At 45.9% G+C, this 17,473-nt stretch overlaps 1 protein-coding gene across 1 annotated transcript in view; it reads right to left on the minus strand.

Annotated features, from left to right (window-relative positions):
* ABCA2 (ATP binding cassette subfamily A member 2) overlaps positions 1-17,473 on the minus strand; it is a 689,232-nt gene that overhangs the window by 355,141 nt on the left and 316,618 nt on the right. Inside the window, exons 13-14 of the mRNA XM_030206813.1 lie at positions 7,987-8,202; positions 129-448 (exon numbers count right to left, since the gene is read on the minus strand). Of these exons, the coding sequence (XP_030062673.1) occupies positions 129-448; positions 7,987-8,202 (536 nt within the window). The remainder of the gene's footprint in view (positions 1-128; positions 449-7,986; positions 8,203-17,473) is intronic.

A 17,473-nucleotide genomic window follows, 5' to 3' on the forward strand; every position in this document is an offset into this window, starting at 1 on the left:
CTCATCTAAGTATCAACCTGGTTCAGGCCCTCTCTAGATGTGGTGTATTCATAGCTCACAACAGAATGCATCTGACATCATTATCAATACTGATTTGAAAGACTGGCCACATTCTGTATTTTTCCTACCGGTTGTTCCCACACAAGATGGGCTGCAGCCCTGCCCAGAGCTGAACAAAGGCAGAGAACTGACTCTGAGGATTTTCTCCAATCTGCTCCTCCCCATCTCCCTCCTCTACTGTGGAATTGCTGGTGAAATTCCCACTCCAGACAGTGCTGTTCGATGTGGGTGGTGGGGTTTTGCTGGCACAGGCACCCTTTGGCAGTAGCTTGGCCAGAGCTGAGAGGATGTCCACATCTTTGAGGACCTTCTCCACCTCAATGAGGTCTTCCAGGAGAGCATGAAGCCGGTGTTGGGCAGCTGTGCCATTTACTTCATCCAGCCGGAGCTGCAAGTCCAGCAAAAAGCAAGCATCAACAGGTGAAAATGCTCAAATGGAAGCAGAACTGACAAGAAGGGTCAGTGCAGATTTTTGAAAGTGAAACACTATATATATATAACACTTACTAATTACCAGCAGAAGTAATGAGCAAGAAAGAGAATCTGATAAAAACTACTCCTTTTCCATATTTATATTTATTGTCAAATATATAAACTTAAAAAAAAAGGGTTGCACAAATGTTCAGAGATTTGCTAAAGGGGTTGATTCAAGAAAGAGTGCCACAATTTAGGCGCCAGGATGATTTGTGCAAAACACGAATTCTAGCACCAAAGTCCCAGTAAAGCACTGATCGCTATTTCCACCTTGGTAAAAATTACTGAGTTGGAAATAGCAAAGGATGCTCAAAAGAAACAGGAGCAGCTCGGGGGAAGCCAATCGGTCACCCAAGCATGTGCAGAACAGCCAATCAATGTGTGGCTGCTCTGTACTTGCTACAGGTGTCTTTCATACATGCATACAAGCTGCGTGTATGAAAGCAGTGTGAAGCTTTTTTGTTTTCAATCTTATTTTTTTATCGCTGCCAGCTATCTCCTCTGCAGCAATCACTTTCCTGCAGCCAAACCAGCGTGATCTGATTTGACCCTCAGCAGCAGTACAGCCAGGGAGCCGGTATCAACTCTGCAAGCAGGCAGGGAGGGAAGTAAGGGACAGTGAGGTGAAGGACAGAGTGAAGGGCTGTACCTGCATGCTTGGCGAGTGGGGGGGGGGGGGAGGCGGCGAGCTCTAGAGATGCCACAGCTCTCCTCAGCCATCCAGGCAGCTGCTATTTCAGCGGTAATGGGAAAGAAACAGCAGTACCAACAGCTCATGACCACCCGTAAAATTTCAGCCTAAAGGTAGGCGGTCCTTTCTGTGCATTGTTAGGAAAACGGCTGTGCATCACTCAGAATGCACATTTGAATACTAATTAGCTCATTAAAATAACTTTGCATACAATTATGGTTAGCACCTACCGTGACAGGAAAAGAGTCCACAGAACCCCTTTGTGTATGTCTCGCTGAACTCCGTGCTTGTTTAACCGGCTACAATCAGTATAAAAAGCACATTGCTGACTTGTTTTGTGAATCTGGGCCTAAGTTTGCAGTTTCGGGCCTAACTTTAGGCATGAGCACTTATGCCATGTGTGAGTGCCTGGTGTAGGTGCTTGCACCTAACTAGTGGCAGTTTTGACTGTAACTCCTAGCATTCTATAACCTGCACACTTAAGTCCTAGGCATGCCCCTTCCACATCCATGCCCCTCCTTAGAAGTTGTGACCAATAGAATTTTGTGCACAACTTCTAGAAGAGTGACTAAGAGCAGTAGTGCATGCAACTGCTATTTGGTGCCAATCAGCATCAATTAACAGATTAAAAACAATAATTAACTTAACTCCTATTAGCAGATTAAATTAAGCTGTGCGTGCAACTGATCTTATTCTATAAATTGTGTGCGTAAATTTGCACACTAAGCTTAAATTTGAGCACAAGTTTATAGACGTAAGGGAAACTGTTTTTTCCTTTGCCATAAACTGTTTTTTTAATTGCCATAAATCAGTGAATGTGCCTCAGTTATGGACTAGTTTGCATATTTGATGCATATTCATAAGAATTGCAAAATCTACAACAAATTTCATTGAAGGTACTGGGAATTTCCCCAGATTTACTAGGAAATATTTTCCAACATTTGCCTGGTAAATCTACAAAAATTTTAAGTATGGTATCTGACTCGAAATTGGGCCAAAATTTACCTAGTCTGAGTATGATCTATAATTATACACAAGGGGTACTGTGATTGTGAAACTAAGGCTTCCAATGCCAATGAATTCCTGCACTGATAGCACCGTAGTTCCATATATGGACCTGAATTCCTGCAAAGCAACAACTGGCAATTCATGGTCATATACAGGGTCAGCAGTGCAGCTCCATATATGGAAATTTTCCTTAAGGTTGTCAGCTGGTGTTATTTTTCCAGGGCAAAGAGGGCCAAGTTTAATCTCAGGGCTCCCCTCTTTTCCCCAGTCACCCAAACCCAGATCATCTCTTCTCCAAGTGATACCCTCTACCTCCTAATCTCTGCATAGTTTGTCCTGAAGAGTGGTGCCAGCCATATAGTAACAAAACATAGTAGTGACGGCAGAAAAAGACCTGTACGGTCCATCCAGTCTGCCCAACAAGATAAACTCATAAGCGCTACTTTATATGTATACCTGACCTTGATTTGTATTTACCATTTTCAGGTCACAGACCGTAGAAGTCTGCCCAGTACTAGCCTCGCCTCCCAACCACGGTGCTGCCACCCTATCTCCGCTAAGCTTCTGAGGATCCATTCCTTCTGAACGTGATTCCTTTATGTTTATCCCACGCATTTTTGAATTCCGTTACTGTTTTCATCTCCACCACCTCCCGCGGAAGGGCACTCCAAGTATCCATCACTCTCTCCATGAAAAAATACTTCCTGACATTTTTCTTGAGCAATCTGGAAAATTAAATACAGTGCATGTCCTGCCATCCCTGGCACACTGACACCTATAGCACCCAACCTCCTTCCACACACGTTTTCTTTTACCCTGGAAACTTGGGCAAGAAGTGGGGGTGCTGCAGAGCCTGTTAAGAACACACAGACAGGCAGGCCCTGCACTGTATTTAATTTTCCAAATTGCAGGGCCAGCATCACTCTGAAGGATAAACTGTAGGATGCTCTAGTACTCATCAAAATGTGGTGGTGGAAGCAGTTGCTTACATTACCTATGCTTAAATCCAGTCCTGCCGAAAGGCTGATACAGACGTGATTTTACCCATCACATGCCTAAATCTCTAGTCTTGCTTTTTTCTAAACAAAATCAGAACTACAAGTCCATGCATTGAGCAGGGTAAAATCAGGACTGGATGAACACATTCCAAACAAATGGCCATTGACAGCAATGAGATTATACCAGAATCACTCCCATTCCTGCCTTTCCATCCCAAGAAAGAAAGCAGACTTGGTTTAAGATGTCCAGAACTACTGCAAGGATCCCAGTCTTGCCTTAGTTAGGTTTTCCAAGTGAGGATTTGTGGATTTAAGTTTGGAAGCAAGAGCTCCAGGCAAGACTCCTTGCTTTGCTGTGTTAACAGCTCTCTGGCTGCTTTCACCTACTTGCTCCTGAAAGATTCAGCCAGACACCAATAACCATTTTACAATTGATTTACACCTTCAAAATAAAATAACAAATCTGTAGACCAAAATGTAAAGGAACATCAGCTTGCATAACCTTATGCAGATGAGAACTATTTCACTAATTTCTTACATTTTAGCTGAAGGTAAACTGAATTTAGCTACCCTTAAACTAGATATCCTAGATATTCACCATCATTTCTATTTTGGATAGGGCATGACTGTGGCTTTAATGCAGTGATATTTTTAGATTAGTCATTTCTTAGATTATCAAAAAGAAGTACACTAAACCTGCTGATTCATCAAACAGAATAAACAGGACTCTGGATTCAGCATCTTCATACGCTGCTTTTCTGCTGACTCAACAGAGCTGATTGCATCTGGCAGAATGTATTATACCAGGTGAACCTCATAAGAACTAGCTGGAGTCAATCCCCCCTTTCTGGGCTCCTCTCATCCACTGAGCTTCTGCAACTCATCATGGAAATATGACAGCCACTAGCATATGAGTGAGGTCTGTAGCATGCACAGGCATGGGCATATGTTATCCCTCCCCCTCCCCACCATGGCCCAAGAAGGAGGGATATCAAGAATTGCTGCTGGGCTGCATGCAGACAGCGCTTCAGGATACAGTATTAAAAAGCAGGTTTCCTAATTTCTCTGGACTTTAGAGTTTTCATCAAACAGTCAACTCCCTCAGCCAACCAATCAAAGCACAGGCTTGTAACCATGCCAATTCAGGAGGGGTCAGTGTATTATCCAGTTATTCAGTCTAAAGCGCACTCCTGTTAGTAAATTGCACAATGCATTAGGTAGTCCATACAATGTATTAAGTTTAGAATATTTGTCTAATTATTGAGTCTTACAAACTTCAGCCATTCAGTGATGTATTTATCCTGTGGAGATAAAAAGTGTAATAATTCTCTATGAAGGCTGTGATACAATCAGTGTTAACAAGGACTTCCCAAATGCCCCTGCAACCTGTGCCAGCTCAAAAACTACCTTGGCTGAAATAGAAAGGGAAAGGGGATGGAACTTAATATACTGCCTTTCTGTGGTTTTTCCAACTACATTCAAAGTGGTTTACATTATATACAGGTACTTATGTGTACCTAGGACAATGGAGGGTTAAGTGACTTGCCCAGAGTCACAAGGAGCTGCAGTGGGAATTGAACCCAGTTCCCCAGGATCAAAGCCTGCTGCACTAACCACTAGGCTACTCCTCCACTCCATAATTGGAAGATTTTATGCTACCTGGGTAAAATTGAGATTTGACTATTGTGTTCTGAGAACACAGTTAGAAATCTGTATGCACAATGATACCGCACACAATTTAAGGTACAGTGGAATTGGGTGGCATAGGTGTAGGGAAAAAACACATGGAGGTTTCATTTTGAAATACCTGGACTCTGTGGGGAGTTTCCCTTTGAAAATGAGCTCGCAGTCCTGTGGATACTTTGTAAGTTCCACAGTCTAATTATTGCTCTCAGAGTCTGGATTCCTCTGCGCACCTGGAATGGACTCGGAATCCAACCCCTCAAAGATGAGAAAGGACTGGATTCCTGTCTTTCCCTGGAATGGACTCTGAGTTCAACCAACATAGAGGGCAGTGCCCAAACTAAATTTCTGTTACCCATTAAACAGATCCATTGTATAACACAGAACAGAACTTCTGTAACAATATTTATTTTATAGTGCTAGTGGATGTGCACAGTTCTACACAATGATCATAAGTACTGAGGCAACTGGAAATAAAGTGGATTGCCCAGAGGAAGCGGTGGATTTGAACTGTGATATTCCTGGTTCTCAGTACACTGCTCTAATCACTAGCCCACTCTTCCGCTTCTATGCCGCCTTGGTATGGATGAGCAAAGGTCTAAAACCAGGTCTTCAGTGCCTATGCAGAATAAAATCCAAATGCTACTCTTTTTAGTTTAGTAATGTTGGCCCAGACACCTAGATTAAGGCAGCCAAAACATGTCTTTTAAAGCCTATTTTGTGAAGAAAAGTAGGTGCCTGCTTTTCTTTACACAATACTAGTATAAGTGGCTGAAAATGAGCCTTTATTTAAGGTGTGATCATTTACACTAGCCCTACCGCTGGTGTAAATGACCATGCCTACATTTTCCAAATACACACATAAATGACAATATTTCTATAATCAATGAACATATTTGCATCATGCACAATCTGTCCAAACTCTGACTACATGTAGTACGCACCATGCTACCAATGGTATGCTGGCTGGTATTTTAAGAGAGGCCAATTACGCACGTAAATGATCAAAATGCTGCAATTTATATGTGTTCTTTGCACCTGAAACTGGTGTCTCCTTATAAAATACCCCCAAGAACAGATTTCACCCACTGCAGTTCAGTAAGATTCTTCTATAGCCCAAATTTCATTCACCCAACTGTAATTAGCAAGCTATTTAACCTACTGTAAGAAAAAACAGAACATATAAAAAATACAAAAAAGCACATGTCCCACCATAAAAGAAATTGTCCAGTTTTATGCTCTTGACATTGCCTTCAAGGCTATGAATATTCCTATTCTTTCTGTTGTGGGCTATGTAGGGGGCAGGGGCTTGGCACTTTCCCCCTGTTTTCTCAGTCTTCTAGCTCAACTATCAGAGACTTTTTTCTCATTTTTAGACCTCCCCTCTTGTTTAGTTCCAGGAACACAGAACCCTGTTTGTGTGCATCTTGAGTTTGGCCATCAGGTGGCGATGTTGAGCAACACATTAACTTCAAATCAGTGAACATCGCAATCCCCTGAAGTCAGGATTTGGAATTGAACACCATCTCCCGTGGCAGCACACTGAGGCCCTCATAATCAAAAGCAAACTCTGGCGCTAGAGGCTGTTAACGCCATACTAGCGCCAGAGTTTGCAGCCGACCCATGATCAGAGCCCTCGAGCGCCTGAAACAGCGCACTCGAGGGCTCTCAGCGCAAGTAGCATGCAAATGCATGCTAAACAGGGCTTCTAGCGCAATTAGCTTGCAAATGCATGCTAATTGGCGCTTAACGCATTCATCCCCAATGATCAGCGACCAGCGCGCCAAAGATTGGGTCGCTGGCTGCAGCAAAATCAACGCCAGCTCCGAGCTGGCGTTAGATTTTGCGGATCATTGGGGAGGAATGGTGAGCCCTGTCCAGCCCACCCCAAATCCTCCCCCCAGCGTTCTCCTTAAATTCCCTGGTGGTCCGTGGTGTGGTGACACCCCCCCGGCCCCGTCCCGGCACCCTCCCGGCCCCCCTACCTTGTGTTGGAGGAGGGACGCAGCCTGCCTGCCTCTCTCCTCTTCCGGTCAGTTGAAGCCCAAAATGGCGGCGCCCAGCACCGCCCACTGCATCCTGGGATGCACTGGGCGGGACTACAGACCATGTAAGAGAATCGCTCCCTTACATGGTATGTAGCCCCACCCAGTGCATCCCAGGATGCAGGGGGCGGTGCTGGGCGCCGCCATTTTGGGCTTCGACTGACAGGAAGAGAAGGGAGGCAGGCAGGCTGCGTCCCTCCTCCAACAGAAAGGTAGGGGGGCCGGGAGGGGGCCGGGATGGGGCCAGGGGGGTGTCACCACACCACGGACCACCAGGGAATTTAAATACAACGCTGGGGGGAGGATTTGGGGTGGGCTGGAGGTCCACCAGACCTCCAGCACCCCCCCCCCCCCCCCGTCGATGGACCAGCGATTACTGGGGGTTTGGGGGGCTGGAGACCCACCGAACCTCCAGCCCCCCCCCCCGTCGCTGGGTGGGAGGGTGGGAGAGGGTTTGGCCGGCGGCAGCGGCCACGACGTTTTCTGGGGGTTTGGGGGAGGCCTCGTTGTTCGGGCCTCGGGCCAGGCTGTTTGACAGATTTGGGCTTTTGACAGCCCAGACCTGTCAAACAAGTGCGGGAGGATTGTGCTGAGCGTATGCTCGGGCGCAATTCTCCCGCACTTCAACATGATAATCAAAGATAATAGCGCTGCTTAGATTAGCATGCATTATCTTTGATCATCGATGCAGAAAAGCCCTGCGCTGTCCAGGCGCTATTTTTAGGGCGCTGTTTGGAACAGCGCGGGGCTTTTGATCATGAGGGCCTGAGCACTGTCCTTGAATCATAGGGTAGCCCAGTCCCCCACCCCTCTGTCTGACACCATAGCCTAGCATCACACAGTTGTGAACAAGGCACACCATAGTTTGCAACTAAATATTGGGTGTTTTTTCTTACAACACACATTTTAGAGAAGAGTAACTAGGCTTCTTTCTCTGTCCTCAGCCTGGAACAGGAGCTGCACTCTAAGGAAGAGCATGAAAGCTTCACCTGATCAGAAACATTTATCTAGTCTGCACTGCACGTACCCTGCTAATGGTTTTCTGGATGTCCACCTGCTCCTTAAGTTCTGCAGCCAGCTCCTTGAAGTGTTGCTTGACATCAGTACTCTCATTGCAAACAATTGCCCGATAGGCTGAAAGCTGGGTGCTCTGGCTTTCGTTGATCATAAGGATCCTTCTTAGCTCCTTCTCTTTACTATCACAGGTCAGACTTTCCAGTACGTCAGGGGTGAACAGGATTCCCTGCAAGAGATTCCACATCCCATTAGTAAGGGTTAGGAGAAGGGTGCAGCAGATGTACATACACAAATGAATACAAAGCAGGGTAACATACAAATGCTCTGATACAGTAAATAAACCATTCCGCAAACTGTATCCTCTAACCCTCTTCTATTTTTTGCTATTTCCCAGATGGTAAAGCAGCTGTGACTTCTACTCACAAAAATTTGGAACAACTAGGAAGAGACACCTGAAGGGTAAATATTCAGCTGCCAGCGGTGAGCGTTTTGATGAACACCGCTGGCATTATTCCCAGATATTTAATGCTGGGCCATGTCTGGGCTTCAGAATGGAATATCTGGTTTATGTGGCACTGGCTAACACATAGCTGGTTAAGTCAATATTCAGAACTTAACCTGTCATGGGTTGCCACATAAAGATAGGACTGTGTTTTATGTGGTCCCATTTATGCAGTTACCCTGGTTGGTTAAGTACTGAATATCGGCACTTAACTAGCCAACTGTTGACTCCACCCCAGGAACACCCCCAAAATAGCCGGTTTCACTTAGGCATTAACCGCTAATTTTCAGCAGCAATAACCAAATTTGTGGATAGCCCTGAACAAGATATTTAACCAGTCAGTGGCTGTTTCTGGCTGGTTAAATCATTTTGAATATCGACCAGCTAATGTATGGAAGAATCAAAACAATATAACAATCCAAACTCAAACTAAAAAAGCAGTATCTCCTCCTTAGGCCTCTGACAATCACCTGGATGTCTCTTCCAAAGCATCTAATTGATGACGAAAGGGAAGGCCATAACAAATGGACAGTGAAACTTCCACAAGCCATTCCCTTGATTGCTTCTTTATTTAACCTCAACTGAAAAGTTTTCCAAAGTAGCTTTTTATTAAGCAGGAAGTTTAATCTGTTGTGGCACTAGCCAAGATGGTGGAGCTTTAGACCCCATACTGTAAATGTTCTCAGTCTCAGCTGTAGAAAGCTGAGAACAGCTCATCCTTGGCTCATAGCTCAGATCCAGTGTTTGGTTCATAGTCCCAACACCACACTGTAGCATCGCAACCTCTTTCTAGTCAACAGTTGGGATGAGATCAATCTGATATAGGGTCCCAACATTGATCCTTCCATTCACTAATAAAACTTACTACTACTACAAATCATTTCTATAGTGCTACTAGATGTATGCAGTGTGTTCCTAGGGAGCTCACAATCTAGGTTTTTGTACCTGAGGCAATGGAGTAACATGCCCAAGGTCACAAGGAGCTGCAGTGGGAATCAAACCCAGGTTGCCAGGATCAAAGCCCACTGCACTAACCATTAAGCTACTCCTCCACTCGTCCTTGTATTCATCTCATACCTTCATTTTGGGAAGATGAAGAGGTTAGGTTGTGTTACCATTTGGTACCAAGTGTGGCAAATCCCTTCCTATATTTATGGTCTCTGTAATTTAGGTATCTTATTTGTTTTAATTCCCCCCTCACTAAAGATGCTGTGCACACAGGTGGTGCTCTGTAAATTGCAGGATGCATTAGGTAATCCATATACTGTATTAAGTTATTAAAGAATATCTGTTTCAACTTTCTTCCATTTGGCATGAACTGATGAATTCTTGCCCTTAAGCTTTTCATTCTACAAAAAATACTCCCTTCTGGTATTACAATGAAGTCTGTTAGATATCTGAATTCCAGCTCAGGAGGCCTAGGTAAAATGAGATGGTGGTTCTCAGTCCAATTCCAGGGGCCACAATAGAAGTATTCACACTGCAACAGCAGAAGGATCTTGCAAATTTGAATTCTAGTGCACACCTCATCTGTGACATACAACAGACACAAAATGAGTAAGTGAGTGACTGAATACAATCAATCAATTAATACATTGTACACTGAGCCCCAGAGGTTTAGAAATGTAGAATATTTAGTAACTGAAGTGGACCGCGGGGGAGCTACACTTCACCACCTTTTGCTGTCCTTCAGACCTTCCCCAACCAAGTTCCACTATTACAAACATGTCTTGGGGTTTCTTCACCGGTTTGCCTCTGCTCATTTCTTTCTCAGGCTTCTCTGTTTTATAGTCAACTGCTTCTGAGCTCTCGTATTCACAGAATGAACAGATGGTCAATATGAGGGCAATTTTCAAAGGCTTTTGCCCAGGTTACAAACAACTCACTTGCACTTGATTTTCATATATGACTTCCTCTGCCACAAACAGTAGGTGTGGAGTTTGTGGAGATTTTGATATCTAGGGTTTGCAGTTGCTAATTTTCAAAACAGAAGCAACACAGACCAAAAAGTATGGTGTTAAAAATCACCTGAATGATTGAAAATTGCTCCTTGTTGATATCACTTTCATTCTTCGGGCTGCTGTGTATCAAGGTTTCCAGAACAAAGACTAGCATCATAACCCACAGCATCTCTGGGATGCCCTATGATGTGAAGTCCCACCCAGTGCATCCCAGGATGCACTGGCAGGGCTGGGTGCCGCCATTTTCCAGGCGGCGCCGATGGAAGAGGAGGGAGGCCACCTCCCTCATCTAACTGCAGGTAGGGGGGTGGGGAAGTGCTGCTAGACCACCAGGTGGGGGGGGGGGATTTACCCATGGCCCACTGGGCCACCAGGGACATCAGTGGGATGCTGGGGGGGAGGGGGTTGGAGATTCACTGGATCTCCAGCCCCCCTGAACCTGTCTCGGGGGGGTCGGGGGGACCGGAGGTCCGCTGGACCTCCAGCCCCCTGTTGCTGGTGGGGGGGGGGGCAGGTCGGGGTTCCTGCCAGGGCTGCTGCATTGGGGGGAATGGGGGCCAGCTAGCATGCAAATGCATGCTGGACAGGGCTCACCATTCCTCCCCAATGGTCTACAAACCCTAATGCCACCTCCAAGCTGGCGTAGGGTTTGCCGCGGCCAGCGAGCCATTCTTTGGTACACTGGTCGCTGATCATTGGGGATGAACAGGTTTAGCATGCATTTGCCTGCTACTTGCACTAAGAGCCCTGTTTTGCATGCATTTGCATGCTAGTTGCGTTCAGAGCCCGCAAGCGCAGTTTCATACGCTCGGGGGCTCTGATCATGGGATGGTAGCAAACGCAGGTGCTAGCATGGCGCTAACAGACTCTAGCGCCTGCGTTTGCTTCTGATCATCAGCCCCTTCTGTGTGCCAAGTTCTCAAGGCAAGAACCTGCTGGGCTTTCAGGGACCTAAACAGGAAGTGGATTTGGCAGATGGGCCCTAGGAGAGTTTTTGTTCATTTTCAGATCTAAAAGTGCCTAGCAGATGCTATGAATAAACAAAAATGGTGTGGCAGCTAAACAGGGGATTAACTGTAAGCAGAGATGGGTAGCAATGAAAAACTTGTATTTTGTTACAGTACTTAAGAACAATAGGCAGTACTTTTACTTGTAATGAGTTACCTTTTTTTTTTTTTTTTTTGCAATACTTTTTACTTGTAACAAATTACATTTAAGCTGTACTTTTGTACTTAGTAACAAAGTACAAATTTGGAAAGTAGTTTAAAAAAAAGTATTTTCCATCCCTCTGTTTCTCTCCCTCTACAGGCTTTCCAAACAATGTCAGACACGGCTTGCAGCTGATTGGGCCTGAACTTCTGGTCCCAAAAACAGCTGAGGTTTGGCCTCAATCAGATGCAAGCCAGGGTCTGATATCAACTGGAAATCCTAGTCCCCGCCCTCTTCACTTGCCCAGAACAGCTGTTGATTGGCTATTACTTTGCTGTTGTCAAGCTCAGATGCCTCTCCATCCTGAACTGCACCTTCACTGCAAATAAGGCCCTGCTCTCTTTCCCCTCCCATCCACCATGGCTCTGCAGCACAGTTTGCTGTCTCCCTCCTGTTGCGCCTCTGCCAGACTCGTGCTAATAAACTACCATAGGAGAGTGAGACCTGGCTCTGTGCAGCACTACTAGCGCTTCCTGCACCAGGCCCGCCTCCTCTGATGTAAACCTCCAGGAATGGCACAGGAAACACTAGCAGCACTGCAGAGAGCTGGGCCCTGCGTGTCTCGCATGGTAGTTTATTAGTGTGGGTCCAGCAGAGGTGCACGGGAGGGAGTGAGATTATGCTGCAGGGCTGCAGTGGATGACATGGAGAGACTGACAGGGAGAGATGGGGTGATACTGGATAAGGGGGGGGGGGACAGAGGCTATTGGCTGGAGGAGAAAGAAATTTGGCAAGACTGGATAGCTGGAAAGGGAGAGAGAAACAAGGCAAGGCTGGATGGGAGGGAAGGGAGAGAGAGAGAGTGACAGAGAGAGAGAGATGGAGCGATACTAGATAAAGTGGGGAAGACACAGGCTATGGGCTGGTGCATTGGAGTCAACTTTTCAAAATGATTGGGGATGCCTAACACAATAGAAATTACCTATCCCTGGACACAGTCAGTTGAGTATGGGGACTCAAGCACCCAACTGAAACAGATCAGTGTTGGAGTTTGTTATAGTGGAAGAGGTGAATAAGAATGGAAAAAAAATGACACATTGACAGGAGACCCTTGGACAGTTAAAAGAAGATAGGAAAGTAGTAACCAAAGACTTGAACCAACACAATTAGAAAAAATTAAATGGCCAGACAGCAAAAGTAGAAAAAATAATTATTTTTAAGATGCGATAGATGTGTTAGTCCACTTTAACAGTTAATAAATATAAATAAAAAAATACAAAAAAATAATAATAATAAGGTGACACCTTTATATTGGACTACATACAAGTTTTACTAACATTCTGAGAGCAAACCCTACTTCTTCAGGTTGGGACAGTATACTGCTGTAATAGCATGTTTGTCGTGACTTAAAGAAGGAAGTTTTAACCACCAAAAGCTAGTCAAAAATTTAAAACGCAAATACAGAAAAACTCAAGAAGAGAAACACGGGGAGGAATACCAGATGAAACTGAAAGAAGCCAAGAGAGAGATACGTCTGGCGAAAGCACATGCGGAAGAACAAATGGCTAGAAATGTAAGGAGGGGTGACAAAAATGTCTTCAGGTATATTAGTGAAAGGAGAAAGACTAAAAAGGGAATTGTGAGGCTGAAAGATGCTGCGAACCGCTATGTAGATAATGATGAAGAAAAAGCAAATTTGCTAAATAGATACTTTTGTTCTGTTTTCACAGAAGAAAATCCTGGAGAAGGACCGCGATGGACTGGCAAAAGTACATGTGAGAATGGAGTGGATATAGCACCATTCACGGAAGAGAGTGTGTATGAACAACTTAAAAATCTAAAGGTGGACAAAGCAGTGGGACCAGACGGGATCCACCCCAGGATATTGAAGGAGCTCAGAGAGGTTCTGGCGGGGTCCTCTTAAAGATTCTTTAATAAATCCTTGGAGACGGAAGGGGTTCCGTGGGATTGGAGAACGGCGGATGTGGTCCCTCTTCACAAAAGTGGTGATAGGGAAGAAGCCGGAAACTACAGGCCGGTAAGCCTTACTTTGATTATTGGAAAAGTAATGGAAGCGATGCTGAAGGAAAGGGTAGTGAATTTCCTAGAAGCAAATAAGTTGCAAGATCCGAGACAACATGGTTTCACCAACGGGAAATCATGCCAAACGAATCTCATTGAATTCTTTGACTGGGTGACCGGAGATTTAAATCAAGGACATGCTATGGATGTAATCTACTTAGATTTCAGCAAAGCTTTTGACACGGTTCCCCACAGGAGGCTCTTGAATAAACTAGACAGGTTGAAGATAGGACCCGAAGTGGTGAACTGGATTAGGAACTGGTTAACGGGCAGACGCCAGAGGGTGGTGATAAATGGAGTTCGCTCGGAGGAGGGAAAGGTGGGTAGTGGAGTGCCTCAGGGATCGGTGCTGGGGCCGATTCTATTCAATATATTTGTGAGTGACATTGCCGAAGGGTTAGAAGGTAAAGTTTGCCTATTTGCAGATGATACTAAGGCCCAGATGCATCAACCTTTCGTAAAAAAATGTAAAACGTAAAAGTCCTTAACGAATTTTTAAAAACGAAGAATGCACCAAAAAAACAAGTCTTTAATGTTCGGTACGGTATTGTAAAGTACAATGCATTAAAGATACGTTAAATTGGTGTAATCCCCATCAGTAATCGGCCCCTAAAGCATGTACAGAGCAGCCAAGCGTTATGCTGGCTGCTCTGCACATGCCACAAACGTCAAAACAAAAACAACACAAACACGTGGCTCCCTGCTTTCCCCTGCATACAATATAAAATCCTAACAAACATCAAAAAAGGATCGGGAGGGGGCAAAGGAGCTCATCAGGAGCGTCCTGTATGGACGGCCTTGCCCCCCCCCCCCCCACAGTCTGAGGTTGGCCGCTGTTCCCCGCTTCTCCCTGTATGAAAAAGAACTCAAATAAAAATCAAACCTTTTGCAGCGCCGGGCCCCCCTCCCTTCCTGTCTCTCTCTTCTCCTTCTCCCACCACTGCTCCGCCTCCTGCCACCCTCCGCCCCGTGCCCCGCCCCCTGAGGTCGTCGCCGCTCCCCCCACCACCGGTCCCCCCTCCTTCTTACCGGCCCGCGCAGCGCCTCTCACCTCTGTGTGAAGGCGCTGCACAGGCAGAAAGAACAGCTGATGCCTCCAGTCTTCGGGCCCAGGAGGAAAGGAGAGACGCAAAGACTGGAGGCATCAGCTGTTCTTTCTGCCCGTGCAGCGCCTTCACACAGAGGTGAGAGGCGCTGCGCGGGCTGGTAAGAAGGAGGGGGGACCGTGGGGGGGGGGAGCGGCGGCGACGACCTCAGGGGGCGGGGCACGGGCCGGAGGATGGCGGGAGGCAGAGCAGTGGTGGGAGAAGGAGAAGAGAGAGACAGGAAGGGAGGGGGGCCCGGCGCTGCAAAAGGATTGATTCTTATTTTGAGTTCTTTTTCATACAGGGTGAAGCGGGGAGCAGCGGCAATCTCGGGCGGGGGGGGGGGGGGGCAAAGCCATCCATATAGGATGCTCCTGATGAGCTTCTTTGCCCCCTCCTGATCCTTTTTTTTTCAGTTTTAGATTGAAGCAGGGGGAGCGGGGAGAAGCAGCAACCTCGGCCGTCAATAAAGGACACCCCTGACGCGCGTTTTCGCCCCCCTCGCTTTTTTTTGGGTGGTTCTTACATAGAAGATTTTAGTCAGACAGCCCTAATGACAGGTACAGACCTGTCGTTAGCTTTCCAGCAGTTTTCCAGCATTAGGGCAGGCGGAAAACTTTAGTGCATCTCGTTTCAATAGGGTTTCTACACAATTTGCTCATCTGCATTCCGTTTTCGTTTCCTGCTACCGTCATCGGAAAATGGCCTTTAATGCATGCCAGGTTCAAAAATTCTTCATTAAAGGGTCATTAAAGTTTAGTGCATCTGGGCCTCAGATCTGTAACAGAGTGGACACCCTGGAGGGAGTGGAAAACATGAAAAAAGATCTGTGAAAGCTAGAATGGTCTAACGTTTAGCAATTAAAATTCAAAGCAAAGAAATGCAAAGTGATGCACTTAGGGAGTAGAAATCCAAGGGAGACTTATGTGTTAGGCGGGGAGAGTCTGATAGGTACAGACGAGGAGAGGGACCTTGGGGTGATAGTATCTGAAGACCTGAAGGCGATAAAACAGTGTGACAAAGCGGTGGCCATAGCTAGAAGGTTGCTAGGCTGTATAGAGAGAGGTGTGACCAGCAGAAGAAAAGAGGTATTAATACCCCTGTATAAGACGTTGGTGAGGCCCCACCTGGAGTATTGTGTTCAGTTTTGGAGGCCGTATCTTGCTAAGAATGTAAAAAGAATGGAAGCAGTGCAAAGAAAAGCTACGAGAATGGTATGGGATTTGCGTTACAAGACGTATGAGGAGAGACTTGCTGACCTGAACATGTATACTCTGGAGGAAAGGAGAAACAGGGGTGATATGATACAGACGTTCAAATATTTGAAAGGTATTAATCCGCAAATGAACCTTTTCCGCAGATGCGAAGGCAGTAGAACGAGAGGACATGAAATGATATTGAAGGGGGGCAGACTCAAGAAAAACGTCAGGAAGTATTTTTTCACAGAGAGAGTAGTGGATGCTTGGAATGCCCTCCCGCGGGAGGTGGTGGAGATGGTAACGGATTTCAAACATGGGTGAGATAAACATAAAGGAATCCTGTTCAGAAGAAATGGATCCTCAGGAGCTTAGCCGAGATTGAGTGGCAAGAGCCAGTAGTGGGAGGCAGGGATAGTGCTGGGCAGACTTCTACGGTCTGTGCCAGAGCCGGTGGTGGGAGGCGGGGTTGGTGGTTGGGGGGGCGGGGACAGTGCTGGGCAGACTTATACGGTCTGTGCCTGAGCCGGTGGTGGGAGGCAGGGCTGGTGGTTAGGGGGCGGGGATAGTGCTGGGCAGACTTATACGGTCTGTGCCCTGAAAAAGACAGGTACAAATCAAGGTAAGGTATACACAAAAAGTGGCACATATGAGTTATCTTGTTGGGCAGACTGGATGGACCGTGCAGGTCTTTTTCTGCCGTCATCTACTATGTTACGAAGTATGTAGTCCAATAAAAACGCATCACTTTATTTTCTGCTTTTGTGTTATTTGTTAATGTTTAATGTAGCAATTGAATATGTAAGCTTTTGAAATTTACATATGCTCTCTTTCTCCCCAATATTCAAATCCAATTAACCGGACAGGTCGGTTAGCACCTGGTCGGTTAAATGGCACTTAACCGGCTATCCAGCGATATTCAGTGGGGGACAGCCCATTATCCCCCACTGAATATTCCTGGTTAGCACCTAGGAGATAACCAGCTATATCGCATGATATAACTGGCTTTCCCTGAATATTCAGTTATATCCAGCTATTGTAAACGGCCATCTCGAGCCGCTTAAATAGCTGGTATATTTTTAGCCACTTTAAATTTAACTGACTTATGATTCTGCTAGACAGGCAGGGGAATACTTGGCACTCGGTCCTGACTGACTTGTCAGGGGCTGAGCTGACGGCTGAAGCAGCAGACGTCAGAAGCCTGATCTACTTAAGCCTACTTCTCCTTACCTCTCTTGCTTTAGTGTTTGAGTGCTGTCAACTGAAGCCAGCTTTCCTCTCTCTCTCTCTGTCTGTGCTAGTGTACACTGTGTTTACGTTGGAGATTTGCTTTCTCTCCTCGTAGCTTGTAGATTCTGTGTGAGTGCTGGGTGTTCCCAGCGTGTTTGATTGCCTCACTACATTGCACCTGGGTCTATTCTCTGCTTGGCTGGTGTTGTATTGTTTGTGGTAGGCTTGTCCCTTGTATCATTCCAGTTTGTTGGTTTGTTTAAGTTTCCCTTTCCTCCGTGTTAACTCTTTG

The sequence above is a fragment of the Microcaecilia unicolor genome, chromosome 6, assembly GCF_901765095.1.
Source record: "Microcaecilia unicolor chromosome 6, aMicUni1.1, whole genome shotgun sequence".
Taxonomy (NCBI): Eukaryota; Metazoa; Chordata; class Amphibia; order Gymnophiona; family Siphonopidae; genus Microcaecilia; species Microcaecilia unicolor.